Source organism: Acomys minous (assembly GCF_964271855.1).
Source record: "Acomys minous genome assembly, chromosome: 1".
NCBI classification, from domain to species: Eukaryota; Metazoa; Chordata; class Mammalia; order Rodentia; family Muridae; genus Acomys; species Acomys minous.
Window position 1 is genome coordinate 27,291,226 of NC_140483.1, and position 15,954 is coordinate 27,307,179.

The 15,954-nt window shown below is 43.7% G+C and overlaps 1 protein-coding gene across 6 annotated transcripts in view; it reads left to right on the forward strand.

Annotated features, from left to right (window-relative positions):
- Nucleotides 1-786: 786 nt before the first annotated feature.
- Nucleotides 787-15,954, forward strand: part of POU2F1 (POU class 2 homeobox 1) — a 139,224-nt gene continuing 124,056 nt past the window's right edge. For 2 of the 6 annotated variants that reach the window (XM_084790088.1, XM_084790090.1), the window contains exon 1: nucleotides 1,359-1,457. Coding sequence is in view for 2 of the 6 variants with exons in the window: in XM_084790086.1 (XP_084646212.1) it covers nucleotides 1,397-1,457 (61 nt within the window). In the remaining 4 variants the exon portion in view is untranslated. Of the gene's footprint in view, nucleotides 966-1,358; nucleotides 1,458-15,954 lie in introns of those variants that run through there. The other 4 variants (XM_084790086.1, XM_084790094.1, XM_084790093.1 and 1 more) reach the window with 3 other exon arrangements.

Below are 15,954 nucleotides of genomic sequence, written 5' to 3' on the forward strand. Positions count from 1 at the left end.
AATACATTTGGTTTTATCCTGGGGCGGGGGGAGCTAGGAAAGTCTTGGGACTTGTTAAGAATTAGTAAAATAGATTTGAGTCTTCATAGGTTTTATCCTTGGGGGGGGGGTTAGGAAAAGTCTTGGGACTTGTTAAGAATTAGTAAAAATAGATTTGAGTCTTCATCCAGGAGTTCTTCTTCTCCTCCTCCTCTTCTTTTCTTCTTTATAGCAGTAAAGAGAAATCTCGGCAGTATGTTGGCTAATCACTCAGGAAGGTGTTCACAAGAGAACACTTTCCCCCCCCCACTATCCTATTTACTGAGCAACACAGCAAAGAGTTGGCGCTACTGCCAACTTCCACATTTTGAAATCAGGTCAGCTTACAACCAGCCTTTACCCGGCGCAGATGGAGGCTGTTTGTTTCGCCCGGGTGGGCGCGTGCAGGGGCGTCGAGGCCTGAGAGAAGGGAAAGGGGCATTAGCGATCAGGACGGTGGCTCCGAGAGAGGCTTGGCCCGGGGTCCGCGACAAGTGGAGCAGAAGCGGCACCCGGCTAATTAGCGCTGCCGGGACACGCCCCCGCGCGGCGGCCGGAGCGGAGGCGCGGGGCGGGGACTGCTCGGGATTCAAATTTAAAGCGGGACGTCCGCGCGTGGCCCAGCAGGTGCTTCGAGCCCGCGGAGGGCGTTTCCGCCCCCACCTGCACACAGGGCCGGAAATTACCTCGGAGGGTGGTGGTGGTGGTGGTGGAGGGGGGGAAGCGGCCCCTCCATTGTCGGGAGTCGACGGCGAGGGGGAGCCTTAAGAAAGTGCGGAGCGCTCGCTAATCCTGCCTGCGCGTGGTCGCTGCCAGCCGCCGCGCGCGTGCTGCCCTTTTACAGCACCGCCATGGAAATCCCAAACTAATCCGGGAGGGGAAATGACACGGAAGACGGGAGGCCTATCGGAAGACATAAACAAGCACTTGACACACTACACTTTGAGGTGAAGCGACACTCCTGGAGAGGGGGCGAAGAGAAGCGCATGCGCTCCACCCTCTCCCCCCCCCCCGCACCCCCATCGCAAGCGCGTGGAGACAACTGCGCATGTGCACTGCCGACGCGGGATAGGGGTGTGTGTGGGGGGGGGGGGGAGGAAAGGGAGGGCATGGCTGGCACCGGGGCGCTACGGCTGCCTGAGGGGGACCTTTGCAGCCTGGACGCGCGTGCGCAGAGCGCGCGCAGGGGGGTGGAGCTCTTCCGAGGGGGCCGGCGGAGAGCGGCGCCGGCCTCGTGCGCCCCCTGGCGCGCGCCTTAGGGAGAGGGAGGAACGGGAGGGTGCGGAGAGGAGGGAGGAGGCGGCCAGGGCGGGAGGGGGAGGGGAGCGGGAGCGAGGGAGGGTTTATCGACCGGGCGATTTTGGTTAAAATATTCAAAATGGCGGACGGAGGAGCAGCGAGTCAAGATGAGAGTTCAGCCGCGGCGGCAGCAGCAGCAGGTAATCATTACAGCATTTTACATATTCATATTCATACTCAACCCCGGCTCCCGCTGCCCCCCCCCGCGACTTAGCATAATTTATTAGTACTCAGGATTATTATAATTAACGGCGAGGAGATGGGGGGCCGGGGAACACAGCCCCCTCTGGGCGACGAGCGGAGGGGGAAAAGGAGCTCGGAGCGGCCGGGCGGAGGGGGAAGAAGACCCGGGGCAAAGGGGGCTGTGAGCCACCGCGCTCCTCCTGCCCCCGGCCCACCCCGCCGCCGCGTCGGCCCGCCCGCCGGCACCGGCCCTCCTCCTCCGCCGGCCGCCGCCGCCGCCTCCTCGCACGGTGCCCGAATCCGAGCGGGTCCGCGGCGGGCGGCGGGGCCAGGGCACCGGGAGAGGACAATAAAGACATTTTACATATTCATAGCTGCTGGGCTGGCCAGGCGCCGCGGGGCGCGGGCGGGAGACCTGGACGGGCGTTGGGGGGGGGGGCGTGGAGGGGCCAGAGGTGGCGGCGAGCACAATGCCGGTGTGCGGCGGGGCCGGAGGGGATCTGGCGGCGGGACACCCGCGCGGTGCCCCGGGGATTGGAGGCCGGCGCGGGCTCTGGCTGGGGGGGGGGGGAGACGCTGCTCGCTGCGGGGCGCGCCCGGGGGTGGCGCCCTGCCCTCGGCCGCGCGTGGGGTTCGCGTGGGGCTGAGCCCGGAGGTCACGGCCCGAGCCCCCTTGGCCGTGCCCTGCTCGTGTTCCGGGCAGCGGCCTGATCCCAGCCAGTCGAGGTCTGTGGTTAGGGGCAGCGTGGCGTGGCCCCTGTGAGGTGGCCTTCGGGTTGTTAGCCCGCTCTAGGGTCCTCCGGTCCTTTTGGAGGCTGGGCTGGGTGGGAGGAGCCCTCGGGGAAGTTCCCCTTAGTGGAAAAGGCTTCGGTCGTCCGTGTGACCCGGGCCCGCACGCAGAGGTCCCCGCGGGTCTGGAGGAGCCCCCGTTGCCGTAGGTCGCGGGACAGTTGGGATGGAGGTGCTGTCGGGGTCTGGTTGCACCTCCGCGCACACCCCCAGCCCCTGCGCGAGGGTGGCCCTGGGGACCCTCTGACTCCGAGGTCCGGGAGCTCCCGGAGGCCACCCGAGAACTCCACCGTAAAAGATTGCCCTTCTGCCCTCAAAGGGCTGGCCTGACAAGTTGATCATATTCTAGATTTCTCGCGTCCTGCGGGTAGTGGGGGTGGTGACTAGACACGGAGATCCCCTCCCTGCCTGTGTGTAGTGGTGCTTTCTCGTTGCGTGCTGGGTCCTCTCTACTTGCTTCTCATTTGAATAATGTCTAATTCAGGGAGGTTTATATTCTTGAAATGGCCGCCTGGCTTTCCCCGCCTCTCATGTTTAGTAATTCAGACCTTTAATAACAGCCACTCACAGCCCAACGCCGTGTTTATATTTTACATTCGCCCCATGTGCTTTTGTGGTTCGATATGATTCTTTTTTTTTTTTCCCTCCTCCTCCTTGGCAATCCACAGGGCTCTGAGATCAAACCCAGTCTGTGCCGTGAAGACAAGGAGAGAGCTAGGCCCGGACTGCCCCAGTAGTTGCCTAGGCCTTGTCCTCTCCTGCTTGATTTATTTACTAATAACCAAAATGACTCCCCCACCAACTGCCACTTGAGTCCCCTCCTCCGCAGGCAAAGCACATCCTCTTGGGGCCTTCCAGCATAAAAACAGCTCCGAGCTAAGCATCAGCTCAGTGGTGGCTTGTTTTCTCCTAAAAGGAGTTTATCTTAGAATTTGTAGTTATGTGGACCTTATTTCCAATTTGCAGAGAGGCTTATGAGAGCTACTGGTTTATTACAAATAGAGGACTTTGTTGTGGGAATAGTCCTCTTCTCTTCAAGTTTAACTCATTCAGGCTGTGTAAAGATTTGTATTATTCCAGGAGATATGGAGTAGCTAAGTAATTTAGAAAGTCCAAACGGCAACACTTGGATAGTTTCTTAGTAGTGCTGCATTTCCAGTTTCTGCACCAACTTCAGATGAGGCGGGCGGTCATGTCCTGCTACCACTGACATAGACCTGCCTATTTTAAGTGTAGCAGTATGGAAAACAGAAACAGGGGTTATGTTTTCTTTCTGAGTGCTGGTGTCGTGGTTAAAGGAGTGAAAATAGAAGATAAGCACAGGCGTTGTGTCTGCCTACCCTGATCTTGGAACTTGCTCAGCCTACCTGCCACTTGATTTCAAGTATCAGAATTGATTTTGCTTTTTCTAGACTTAGGACAGTTGCCCTGTGAAACCCAGTTAACTTTGGCTGTTTAAAGAAAACAATAATTTTGATTCTGATCTCTCCTGTAACAGTTTTGTCTTAAAAGGTAGAAAGGTGTTTCTTTCTAGGGGAAGTGTGTGAGGAGGCATGTTGAATGTTTTAAGGCTTAGAGATCACATTAAACCAGTGTGGTGAACATATAAGGACATGTAAGGCTTCAGTTTAATTTGTAGCAAAATTTCAGATTTAGGGGACTAAATGCAAGCTAATTTAAAGTAACTAGTTCTCAATATTCACCCTCTTTCACATCCAATAATAGGTAGGTCCTGAATGCAGTAGGGGAAAAGCTTTCATGAGAATGTTCACGTGAAAAGACTGAGTCCATGAGCTGAAGCATGAGTTTGGGTGAGCAAAAAGCAGTAATATGATTTCATGCCTTAAATAGCACGTGTTTTTGCACCCAGTTCCCAAGATGTGGTCAGACTGATGATGTCATTGGACAGAGGACAAGGTGCAGTTAATGTGATTTATTGTCCTGAGGTGAAGTACAGCGATGGAGCCTTCTCATAGGGAAACCATTTATCTCTAGACAGTTTCCTTCATAGCTGCAGTTTAACCACTGTAGGTTATTTTATCCAAAATGATAAAATGTGCATTGCATGTTACAAACAAAGCTCACTGTCTTACAGAAAAAAGTGGCTATTGTGGGTATTGTGAAGAACTGGCCTTTTATTCTAGTCGACTGTCCTTGCTGTAGTAGAAAGTCATTTCCTCATATTCAGATGGAGACTATGGACCTAAAATAAGGATACTTGTACAAGTGACACATATTCCTGCCTAGTTTGTGTGGCTTTTGTTGTTACTGCTGTTTATAATCTTTCTCTTAGAAACTACTTCTTAATCACAGTCTGGCCCAGGCTGTGGAGTGACCATTTGCTCTGGAGCCTATTTTAATGACTAAGATGGAGTTGAAGAAAATGAAGGCACTATATTCTTTTATGTTAAAATTATAGTATTTAAAATAAGGTAAAACACTTAGGGAGAGGCTTGTGCTTTGAAGTAGCTTTTAAAGAGAATCTAGAGTTCTTTTTGGATTTGTCTGTACGTGTTTGCACATTTTATTTTGAATAAATAAAATGTTTTAAAAACCTTATTTCAAAGTGATTTCTACTTTTGACGTTACTTTTCTAAGTATTTCTATTTCTTAATGATTATCTTAAGGAGATGGTTAGAGTTTTGGGGACTGTGACTGGAAAGGACATTTTATTCTTGGAGCTGATCAGTGAGCTAAGCTTAGTGTCTGGGTTACTTTGGAGCCCTCATCAGCCTCCATCCTGCTAACTTCTGTTGTGGTTGTCCAGCAGCTACCCATACAACTTCCCATACAAGTTTCTAGAAAATCTGCTGCCACTTTCTTAATTTTCTCCACCCATTAATTATGGAACATTTGAATTAAGGTCTCCCAACATTCATGACAGCTGACCAAATGTTTTTCATTTCTGAAAGACTTACACTAACAAGTTTTTACCTTAAAAGTAACTTTACCTCTTCCCCTCCAATTCACTTTTGATTTCTTTTTGTTTTGTCATTTAAAAAAAAAAAAAAAAAGACCACTAGTCAAGGAACACAGTGGCTATTACTCAGTTGTAATGGTATATTTTTTAAAAGTTTCTTTTAAAATTTTAAATCTATTCTCTGCAGCAATAGGTACTATGTAGCCAAAGAAAGGAAATCTGTTTCAGTGCTGCCTAGGTGGAACTGGTTGTTAATACACCATTCACCTGATAGGTGGAGTTTGTAGTAAGTTTAGGGCTCAGCATGCCAAACTGCCTTTATCCAGGTCACCAAAGATGTATAAGAGAGCCCTGAATATCACAGGCAAGAACTTTAAAACAACAGAACTGAGCATGCTTTCAAAAAATGTTTTTCACTTAAAAATGAAATATTTGCATTTTTCTTGAATATGTATTGCTTGGTCTTGATGGATATAAATGTGAAGTTAAGACTTACCTTTGTTCTAGGAAGACTGTAGTATTAGGTAGTGGCAGTTGTATTACGATTTTTTTAAATGTTGAAACCATAGTAATCTTTACATTTTAGTCTCATTTTCAGTACTGCTAGAAATAATGATGTGGGACTGCCATCTCCATGCTTTTTAACACCAGTATTGATTTACTAACACAATTTTGGCTAATAGGAATTACCTGTTTTTCCTAATGTATATGATTTCATTTGGAACTATTGAAATAATTTTGTTTAGAGAATAGTATAGAGCAGATAAAACACCCAGTTTTGGTGCTAAGTGTCTGACGGACATTTATTTTGTCACAGAAATCCCACAGTAGGCATTAGAGTGAAAGTTCCGATTTGGCTCCATGGCATAGCTCTGTATTTCAATTTCTGTATTCTTCCTGAATTAATCTCTGCCCCTTTAATGGTTTTGTTTTTATTTTTGATATTAGGATTTGTTAAATAGTCCCGTGCTGGCCTTAAGCTCTCCATTTACTTGCCTTAGCCTCCTGTGAGCTAAACAGCATCTCCCTTTTGTAAGAAAACTCTTGGGGCCAATACTTTAAATGATTTTTCCATCATACCATCTAAATGGGTCTTTTCTTTCTTTTTGTTTTTGTTTATTTTTTCGAGATAGGGTTTCTCTGTGTAGCCTTGTGTCCTGGACTCTGTAGACCAGACTGGCCTTGAACTCACTGGCCTTGAACAAACCCAGGTGCTGGCATTAAAGGTGTGCACCACCAATACCTGCCTCTAAATGGGTCTTTTTGAGTAATTAAAAGAGGTAATAATTACAGTTCATAAAGAACAGCAGTTTCTGCATCTTTCAGAAAGCATATTATGGACATCTTCATTTTGTGAATGAGGGCAATTGAGCAGATTTTAAAGTAAGTGCAGTTTTATTTTTTACACTTTCATATTTTTCCTAATGCTCTGAATATAAACTCTTGCATAGTAATAGCAGTGACAGCAAGGACAGCACAGGTGGAGCCCTTGCCTGGCTTGTCCATTTAGAGTGGATTTAGAATTTAAAGTATGAAAACCTTTGACTTAAACTCATTGCATGCCATGCATGCTGTTTACAAAGCTTCTTGTGTCATTTAGTTTTAGTTATTGAGCACTTTATTTACTCAGTAACTGATGTATTTTTAATAATTTCACCGTTCCAAGCATTCAGCGAGTAAAAGAAGATTCAACAATTTTCTAGATTGATGAGATTCTTCCTTTGAAATGCTGTCTAGAAAACAGTATTTACTTAGCAAGGATACATTATATTAATTTCTTTAAAAAGATCAAAAAGCACAAAATTAAGCTCTGTTAATGCTTATAGTAGTTTTACCTAAAAGCAAATTATAATAAGGATAGTTTATTTTTCTACATGATGGTTTTAGTAATTCTTTGTAACTATTAGTTTTTATGTTAGAATCATAGAAGTAGTTAATGAAATTAAGTCAGCACAATAATGAATTTAGATTCTTTTTTTTTTCTTTCCTGGTGACCTTTATGTTTGCATTAAAACATTAACAGGAATGTCTGGAAAGTAAACATTATTTTGTGCTTTAAAAAAAAAAAAGATATATTTATTATGTACACAGTGCTCTGCCTGCATGTACAACTGCAGGCCAGAAGAGGGCACCAGATCTCATTCTAGATGATTGTGAGCCACCATGTGGTTGTTGGGACCTCTGGAAGAGCAGCCAGTGCTCTTAACCTCTGAGCCATCTCTCCAGTTCCATGGCCCTTGTGTTTTAACACATCACTGTAGGCAGTGGAGTGCTGTGGCAACTTTAAGAGGGTATACTTTATTTTTTTATTGGTTTTGGTTGTTTTTCTTTTCAATCCCTGTCGCCCCCTCCCCCCCATCCCACCCCATTTCTCTGTGTAGCCTTGGCTGTCCTGGACTCACTTTGTAGACCAGGCTGGCCTTGAACTCACAGAGATCCACCTGCCTCTGCCTCCCAGAGTGCTGGGATTACAGGCATATACCACCACACCCGGTTTAAGGGAATATACTTTCAAAGAGACTAATCCAGGTGTTTCTTTGGTTTTATACATTTTAATGGTTTGGCTAATGAAAAAAATGCTTTTTTATAATGAATCTTTAAACATAGTTAACATTTCTTAGCTTATAAAAATATATTTGTTATGTTCCTGGTCTTACTCCATTCTTCCTTGTGGACAATAAAAAAGTATAGCAATGTTATAGTAGGGTTGGTATGCTTACGTAAGCAGGGAACATTTAAAACAATGTATATAATTACATAGTAAAATGTGCAACATAATGAAGATCAGGAAAGAAATCAGGGTGTGTTCAGGTTTGAATTAATCAAAACATCCTAGAATGTTATAGCTGGAAGGTAATTTAGATGTAATCTATGCCAAAGTTTTTGCTTCCCTGTGCGAAATTATTCCTCTATGTTTGGTGACTTGTTTACCAGTCACTTAGGTGTTGACTAGCAGGGATTGGGAGATGACTTAAGGTGTTGGATCCCTAGTTCCAGCACTGGGTGGGTTTGGGGTAGAAGTGGGAATAGGCCGTTTCTGAAACCTGCTCTGCCGGGAGTGGCTGAGCTCCAGTACAACAGAGACCTTGTCTCAAAAACCAGCCACTTTCAAAGACAGGCTGTGATCCTCTCTGGCCTCACGTCCACATACGCTCATACACCACCACACACATGAAGAACATAAACGTCACACTGTGTCTTCCTTTTGGCGCTGGAGATCTGAGCAGGTCCACTGCATGGTCATCTTGTTCTACTACTGAGTTGTGTCCTCCTACCCTTGACTTGGGACACACTCACTTGACTCATTGCTGTCAGCCAGAGGCGGCTTCACGTAGATGAGACTTCTCTTTTCTCTGAAGACAAGGTCTCACCTCAGACTGGGATTCACAGTGAAGCCCAGGCTGGTCTTGAGCTCTGAATCCTTCTGCCTTATCCTCCTTAGTGTTGCCGTTTTGGAGTGTGTGAGAGCATTTAATGCAGTGGTTCTCAACCTATGGGTTGTGACCCCTTTGAGAGTTGAATGACCTTTCATAGGGGCCACCTAAGACCACTGGAAAACAGACATAATGATTCATAACACTAGCAAAACTACAATTATGAAGTAGCTACAAAAATTATTTTATATTTGGGGTCACTCACCACAACATGAGGCACTGTATTAAAGGGTCACGGCATTAGGAAGGTTGAGAGCCACTGCCCAAGAGGAATGAAAAGGCAGGCAAGGAAGGAAGGCCATCACAGAGGAGCTTGTTGTAGTCAGTGTTGTGCTGTTTCTAGTGAGGAACCAAGAGGTGTATGTCCTCTGCTGGGAAGTGTTAGAGGATTGACTAGAAGCTGACATGATGGTGTACAGGGTGATTTGAAATGGAGAGATTGGGGGCTGGAGAGATGGCTCAGAGGTTAAGAGCACTGGCTGTTCTTCCAGAGGTTCTGAGTTCAATTCCCAGCAACCACATAGTACTCACAACCATCTATACTCTCTAAAGCCCTCTTCCGGCGTGCAGGTGTACATGCAGATAGAGCACTCATGTACATAAAAATAAATAAAATCTTTTTAAAAAAAGAAATGGAGAGATTGGATTCATAGAAACAAATATACAAAAATTGAGGTGTTTTATTCTGCAAGTACAGTCAAAATGGTTACATAGTAAGCAGTTACCTGCCCTCCAAGGTTTCCAGTCTAGTAGTAGTGTAACGGCACAATCTAGGCTTGATGATGATGCTAAGTCCAGTTGTGTGACACAGAAGATAGACCTTCTGGCCCTATCTTTAAGTTAGGAACTTTTACTTGTGGCCAGCCAGTTCACATAGGATTGTCTAATTGGCTTAGCTTTCTTTTCAAATCAAGGACAATGTTCACACCAAATGAGTAGCCTGAAGGGAAGCAAATGCATAAGCAGTTACAATGTGCATTTTTCATTTTATGTCCTTGTATTTGTTTTGTGTTTCTTTTATTGCTTCCATCTTGTTTTGTGTTTTATGTGGGCTACTTCCTCTTAAGAGAGGCAGGTATAAATAAAGTTACCCTAGTCATGACATAATGATAATGTCTGTATTTTTATAGTGTCTTAAGTTTTATAGCAGCACCCTCGTTTTCATCACCTCAGCCTTACTGGCAAGTATTATCATACCCATCTTATAGTGGAGTGAAAGAAATGCCAGATTAACTGATTTTCCCAAGGTCCATGTGTCTTAATAAGCACTAAGTGTTTTGGAGAATAGGAGCTTCAAATTCATGTGAATACTTTGCTTTGGTTCAAAAGTTTGAATTTATTTTGTTTGCTAGGCAGCAAGGAGTTAGTTTTTAGTTGTTTTGGACAGTACCATTGTTTTAAAATGTTGAGCACCCAGAGTCAAAGGATAAATTATCCAAGATTTTGAACATGGCTTGTGTGAAGTAGATTAGAATCCAAACAGATAGATGTAAGAAAGTTGGGAGAGGGAGCTTTTGGGAAATAGGGGAAGAATTTAGTTAAGAATATATTTTTATGTGTATGTGTGCCTACATGGGTATATGTGCACCATGTGTGGTTAGCAAGACCAGAAAGGGTGTTACACGCGGATCCCCTGCAACTGTAGGTTCAGGCACTTGTAAACTGTCATGTAGATCGCAGGGAACAGAACCTGGGTCTTTTGCAAGAGCAGTAAGCACTCTTAAACTCCGGAGTCATCTCCCTAAGAATTAAAAATTCAAACATACTTGACACATTTTTGGGCAGATCTTATTTAGGTTCCTTCTGAAAACTGAAAAAAACAAAACACCTTAGTGAGTTAAATGGATGATAAACATGACTGTGAGGGGTGATGTCTGTGCATGCTGGTGCATATGTGGATTGAGCACTGACGTCTCATTTTGACTTTGCCACTGACATTTGTGGTTATTTCTGTCAACAATAAGATGGTGATAATGACAGTGTTAGAGGTATTCTGTGGGGAGGAACAAATTGATAGCAGAGGCATCTTTAAAGTACTGTAATAGTTTTTCTTAGAAGAGTACCGGAGTGAAATCAGCAGCTTTATTGCTTGTGCTGTTGTAGAGCAGGAGTGGCGTTAGCGGCTGATGGATCCTGTGGGGTCTCTTATTGAAGGTTGCGCATTTCTGTGTGTAGCCAGCCAGTCCCCTGGGAAAGAAGTGTGCTCTTTCTGTACTCTGAAAACCTCTGCAATGGAGGTGTTGGACTCTGTCTCCGAGTGGTACACCTACCTATACATTAGCCTTCACTACCTCCTTATTGAGCTTCCAACAAGGACAAAAGTGGACATTTCTTTTATGAAGTTTTGGTTTTAGGAAAGTTGCCCTTGGGAAGAGGATGGCTGTATTATATCTTGAGACTTGCCTGGATCCTTCTCCAGATCCCATACCCCAATCCCAGTGTTTGGGTTGTCCCAGTCTGTGCAGCACTGCCCTTGCCTGGTCATGCTGTGGCATGGAGAGCACGGATGAGGTTCTCGTAGTTGAGATGCCTGTGTTCCATATCATAGCCTACTCGTATACTTGTGTAAATCAGGATGTTACTTAATGGATTTTAAAAGGTTTGCATATTTTAAGTTAAGAGGAGCTTCACGCTTTGTTATTTTTTTAAGTTTATTTTTGTTTTTGTGATACTGGGGAGTAAACCCAGTGTTTCTTAAGTACTCTACCACTGAGCTACATTCCCAGCCCAAAATTCACATTTTAAAAAACCTCTGATTTTAATTTAAAACTCAATAATGGGGCTGTTTTGTTCTTCCTGCTATCCACTAGGAGCAGGTAAGCTGGGTGCTTGCCCTTTTCCTTGTATCCTGGTCATGCCTTAGGTCCTTCTGCAAGACTTTGGAAGTCTTTAGGGGCAGGGTCTAAAAACTTTCCCCCTTTGTTTATATGAAGGATCTGTCTGTCACCTGTTACCTTTTGGGACCTATCTTTTCATAGCTTGTCACCCTAAATAGCTTCTTTTTCTGGTCTGAGCTCCTGTCCTACTTTGAGGTCTGAATTTAGTACTTAATTTGTGTTCATTTAGCTAATTCAGTGCTTCACTGAAGACAGTCTTTATTTTCTTTCCTAATTGATTATATAAGTAAATTTTGTCTAATAAGAACTTTGAAAGCAGGAACAGAGTAGGCATTTAGCAAATAGTGCTTGATTTATTAAATGGATTCTAATTCTTAGTTGGGATATGAGAAGGCGTAGCCATCACCTGAGATTCTAACACAGCTGAAGTCTGAAAAATTCCTGTTTTATAAAACTTTACAAGATGTGGTAGCACCAAATAATTACTTGCTGCACTTCATGATTGTTGCTTAGAGTATTTTGAACGATGGTTCTCAGTTACTGTGCTGGAGAGAATGGCAGTGATGTAGCTTATCCTGCTAGCAGGTAAGTGAACGGGGCCGCAGTTAGCCTGAATTGTAGCACTCAGGGTGAGTGAGAACGGGCGTAATTAGCCTGACTGGCCCTTCTGTCTCCAATTTACTCAGTAAATATAGAGCTAGTTTCATTCCTTGTCTTGAACTAGAGACAGAGTGATGCTAGTACAAATATTACCTCAACCCTCAAAGCTCACAGTCTTGGAGAAATCATACAGTGACACTGTTCATAACTCATTGATAAAGTGTGGGGGTTCATGGTACTATAGAAACATAAGCCAAATGCCCTAGTCTAGAAGGGCTTTTTGAGAAAGTAATATCTATGGTAAGACATAAAGGATGAGTAGGAAGTGATCAGTCTAAGGATTGGGAATAGGAGGTTGAAAATGGGAGGTGGGATTGAAAATGCTCTAAGCAAAAAGAGTACATGCACACGACTGAAAATAGCATTTTAAGCGTTGCTGCTTGAAATTCAGCTGAAGAGTTGAGCACGATATCTATATACAGTTTCAATTTATTTTCAGGATCTTTATACATTTTAGTGACTGAGCCTGTAGCTGTAGTCAAATTTTGTGGCAATTTCTATACCTTCAGACAAAAATGTGTTGATTTCTCTAACAGTGATTGTATCTGTTACTTACTATATTTGCACAGATCCATCACAAGGCCCTTTTGGGAAATGGAATGCCACCCCTAGATTTCAGGTGACAAACAAGGTTAACGAGGCCGAGTGGCATATCCCAGTCTTGGGTCTATTTTGGTGGTGTCAGTAAGTGATAGGAGTGCTATTCTTCTCTTGGACATTGACTTCCGCTTCAAGCTAGCTGAATGGTGAGTTATAGCAGGAATTGGGGGCTTTTGGAGTTTCTGTTTGTAAGATCCATGTATAATAACTGAATTTAGTTCCCAGATCCAGATCCTGAGGTAGGAGAGAGGCTGTTGGGTATTTTTATTTTTGAGGTTAGGGACTTGACATACCACGGCCCTGGAGCGCAACTTCCAGTTATGTGTCTTTATGTTTTGCTGTTTGGAGACATGGACACTTGATTACCAGATCTAGTATTAATTTAGCTTTCAGGAATTTCCAGATGATGACTAAAATAGTTAGAAGGGATTAGTGTGCAAGTTGCTGGCACTACTAGTCCATAAATCTTGAGCGTTTTTGAATTGTGTAAGCGTTAGATATTAAACTTCTTGTGATAGCCCAGTAGTGGTTCTCAGGAGGCTGAGGCTGGAAGCTGGGGAGTTTAAGGCCATCTCATCTATGCGCTGAGAACTCACCTTAAAGACAAATAAACAAACACCACCTAAGTTGTTAACATCTGGATAATTTGAATTGGGAGAGGGGTGTTGTGGTCTGGTTGGTGAGAAAGAAAATTGGGACTTTATGATTATTTTAACATTTTAATGTTAATGTTAAGACGTTAATTTTTTTACATTGTTGTAGTAGAGAATTGATAGGCAGCAAATGCTGTTAAGAAAAAAAATTTAAGTTTTAACACATTTCTTCTCCCTTACCAAAATGTTACTAAACCAGGGGTGTCGCTTTTACCTCAGGCAGTATGACAGTTGGTTGTTGTTTCTGGGGGGAAATCAACTGTTTAATGGCATTGGTCCCCAGTTATGTACACCTTGCTTACTCATGGTCTGCACTGCAGTGTCTATTTGGTGTGCTGTATTTCTCTGGAAAATTTTCAGAGAGTACACAGTATTTGAGTGTATTGAACAGTTTACTGGTCTCTTTTACTTTATTTATTTTAATTTATTTGATTTACCCCACTGTGTTAAAAATTTTATGTATCATATTATGTTTTTTAGGGCAGATTTTGGTGGGGATGGTAGGACTGACTGAGTGCTTGCCTGGTGTGCAGCAGGGCCCTGGGTTTGAGTCCTCGTACCACAAAGTAACAACAACAGTAATAAAGTTCTTAGAAATAGAACTTCAATGAATACCTTGAAGACACATTGATAACAAATGGGGTAAAAATGTAATTGGCTTTTATTTGCAGTTTTAGATTTGGGAAACATTCTTTAGGATAGGATGAGTCTTCGAGTGAGCTGAGCAAAGAGGCTTGACTTTGTAGGCAGAAAAGGCTAATGAAAGCAAACGGGGGGACAAAACATTATTTTCCTTTATGAGATTGAGATGGGATTTTCTTGTTGGCTTAGCTAAACTATATCCCTTCTGCTCATTTGCTATTTATCTTCTGTTTTATGGGGAAATCTGCCTTGTTCCAAAGTTGAGTTTGAGTAAGTGACTCTTGGTGTAAATGACCTCATTCTGATTTGGTCTGATTTTCAGAGACTGGTCCCAAACAATGGCCTCTCAAACTTTGTCTACTAGAATAATATACACTTAAAGATGTTAGGGTCAGACCTTTAAGGATAGTACCAAATCACATTCTTTTTTGATGTTTTGAGATAGGCTTTCTTTCTCTATGTAGTCCTGGCCATCCTGGAACTAACTATGTAGACCAGGATGGCCTCGAACTCACAAAGGTCTGCCTGCCTCTGCCTCTGGAGTTCTGGCATTAAAGGCAGGCACCACCATGGCCAGCCATTTTATTTATAGCCATTTTATTTGTAGTGCTTGTGTCAGTTTCTCCACATTCTCTAGTACAGTTAATTATTAGTTTTGTGAGTTTTTCCCCCTCTGTTGATAGATGAATATCTTAATGTTTTGATTTCGTGGCTTTGCTCTAAATTGTGCATAATAAATTTATTTCTCTGTATATTTTCAATTGTAAAATTAGCCTTTTCAGAATACTTGTAGTTTTGTTGAAAAGTTTTTCAATTATTTTCTTTTGTATACATATGTGTGTGAGTGAGTATAAGTACATGCACCCTGTGCATGCAGGAACCCTTGAAACCAGAGGAGCATGGTGGATCTCCTAGAACTGGTATGACAAGCAATTGTAAACTGCCTGCTATGGGTGCTGGGAATGGAACCTGGGTCCTCTGAAAGAGCACCAAGTACCCTTAACCACTAAGCTATCTGTTCAGCTCTAAGAGTTCCTGAAAAATCGTGACCTGAAGTACTACCTTTCCATGAGAGATCCTTTCCCCTTGATTATCCAAAGCTAAGTTATACTTGAAGACGCAGCTTAGATTTGAGAGTTGGGCTGACGCCACTCTACACGTGTGGTCAGATGGCGTTCCTGCAAGGCACGGATTAGCCCTTTCTTTAGAGAGGGGCAAGCCGCAGCATCTGAGGAGGGGTGGTCAGGCCTGGTGCTGTGGTCCTGGACAACTATAGCTTCACAGAGAAAGCACTTCTGTTAATCGAGAAGAGCTAGAGGGAGCCTACATCTTCACTTGGCTTATTCTGTAATATTTATTCAAAGATTTAGGAGAAAGATAAAAGAGGAGCAGAAAGATAATGCGGTTTTGGCAATCTAGTCCTACTTGCGGATGCTAGAAGAGACAGGCTTATTTAAAATCTTTCCCAAACTGGAGTCTAACCTTCTAGCAAGCTTGGGATTCTCTGGAACATAGGAAAGATCAACTTAAGGGATTGACCAGCTAGGAGGAAGGTGTTCAATTTATGGATATTGGTGGCTCTTCAGTGAGTGGAATGTGTAGACTGTAGGCTCAATTTTCTTAACCAATATATTTTATTAACAACTTAGTGTTCGAGCATATGTCACTTGTAACCCGACTAACCAAAACAATAGAAAATGAGGATTAATAGACACAATAACAAAACCATAAGGATATCAGTTCCGAGGACCGATTTTCCTGGCACAATCTGCAGGATTTCTTCTGCTGGAACCTACATTTCCTACTCCTGGACAGCTAACCTCTCTCTTTGTTTTTCTGAGACAGGGACTCACTATAAAGTTCTGGCTATCCTGGAACTGAGTGTAGACTAGGATGGTCTGGAACTCAGAGGTCCAATT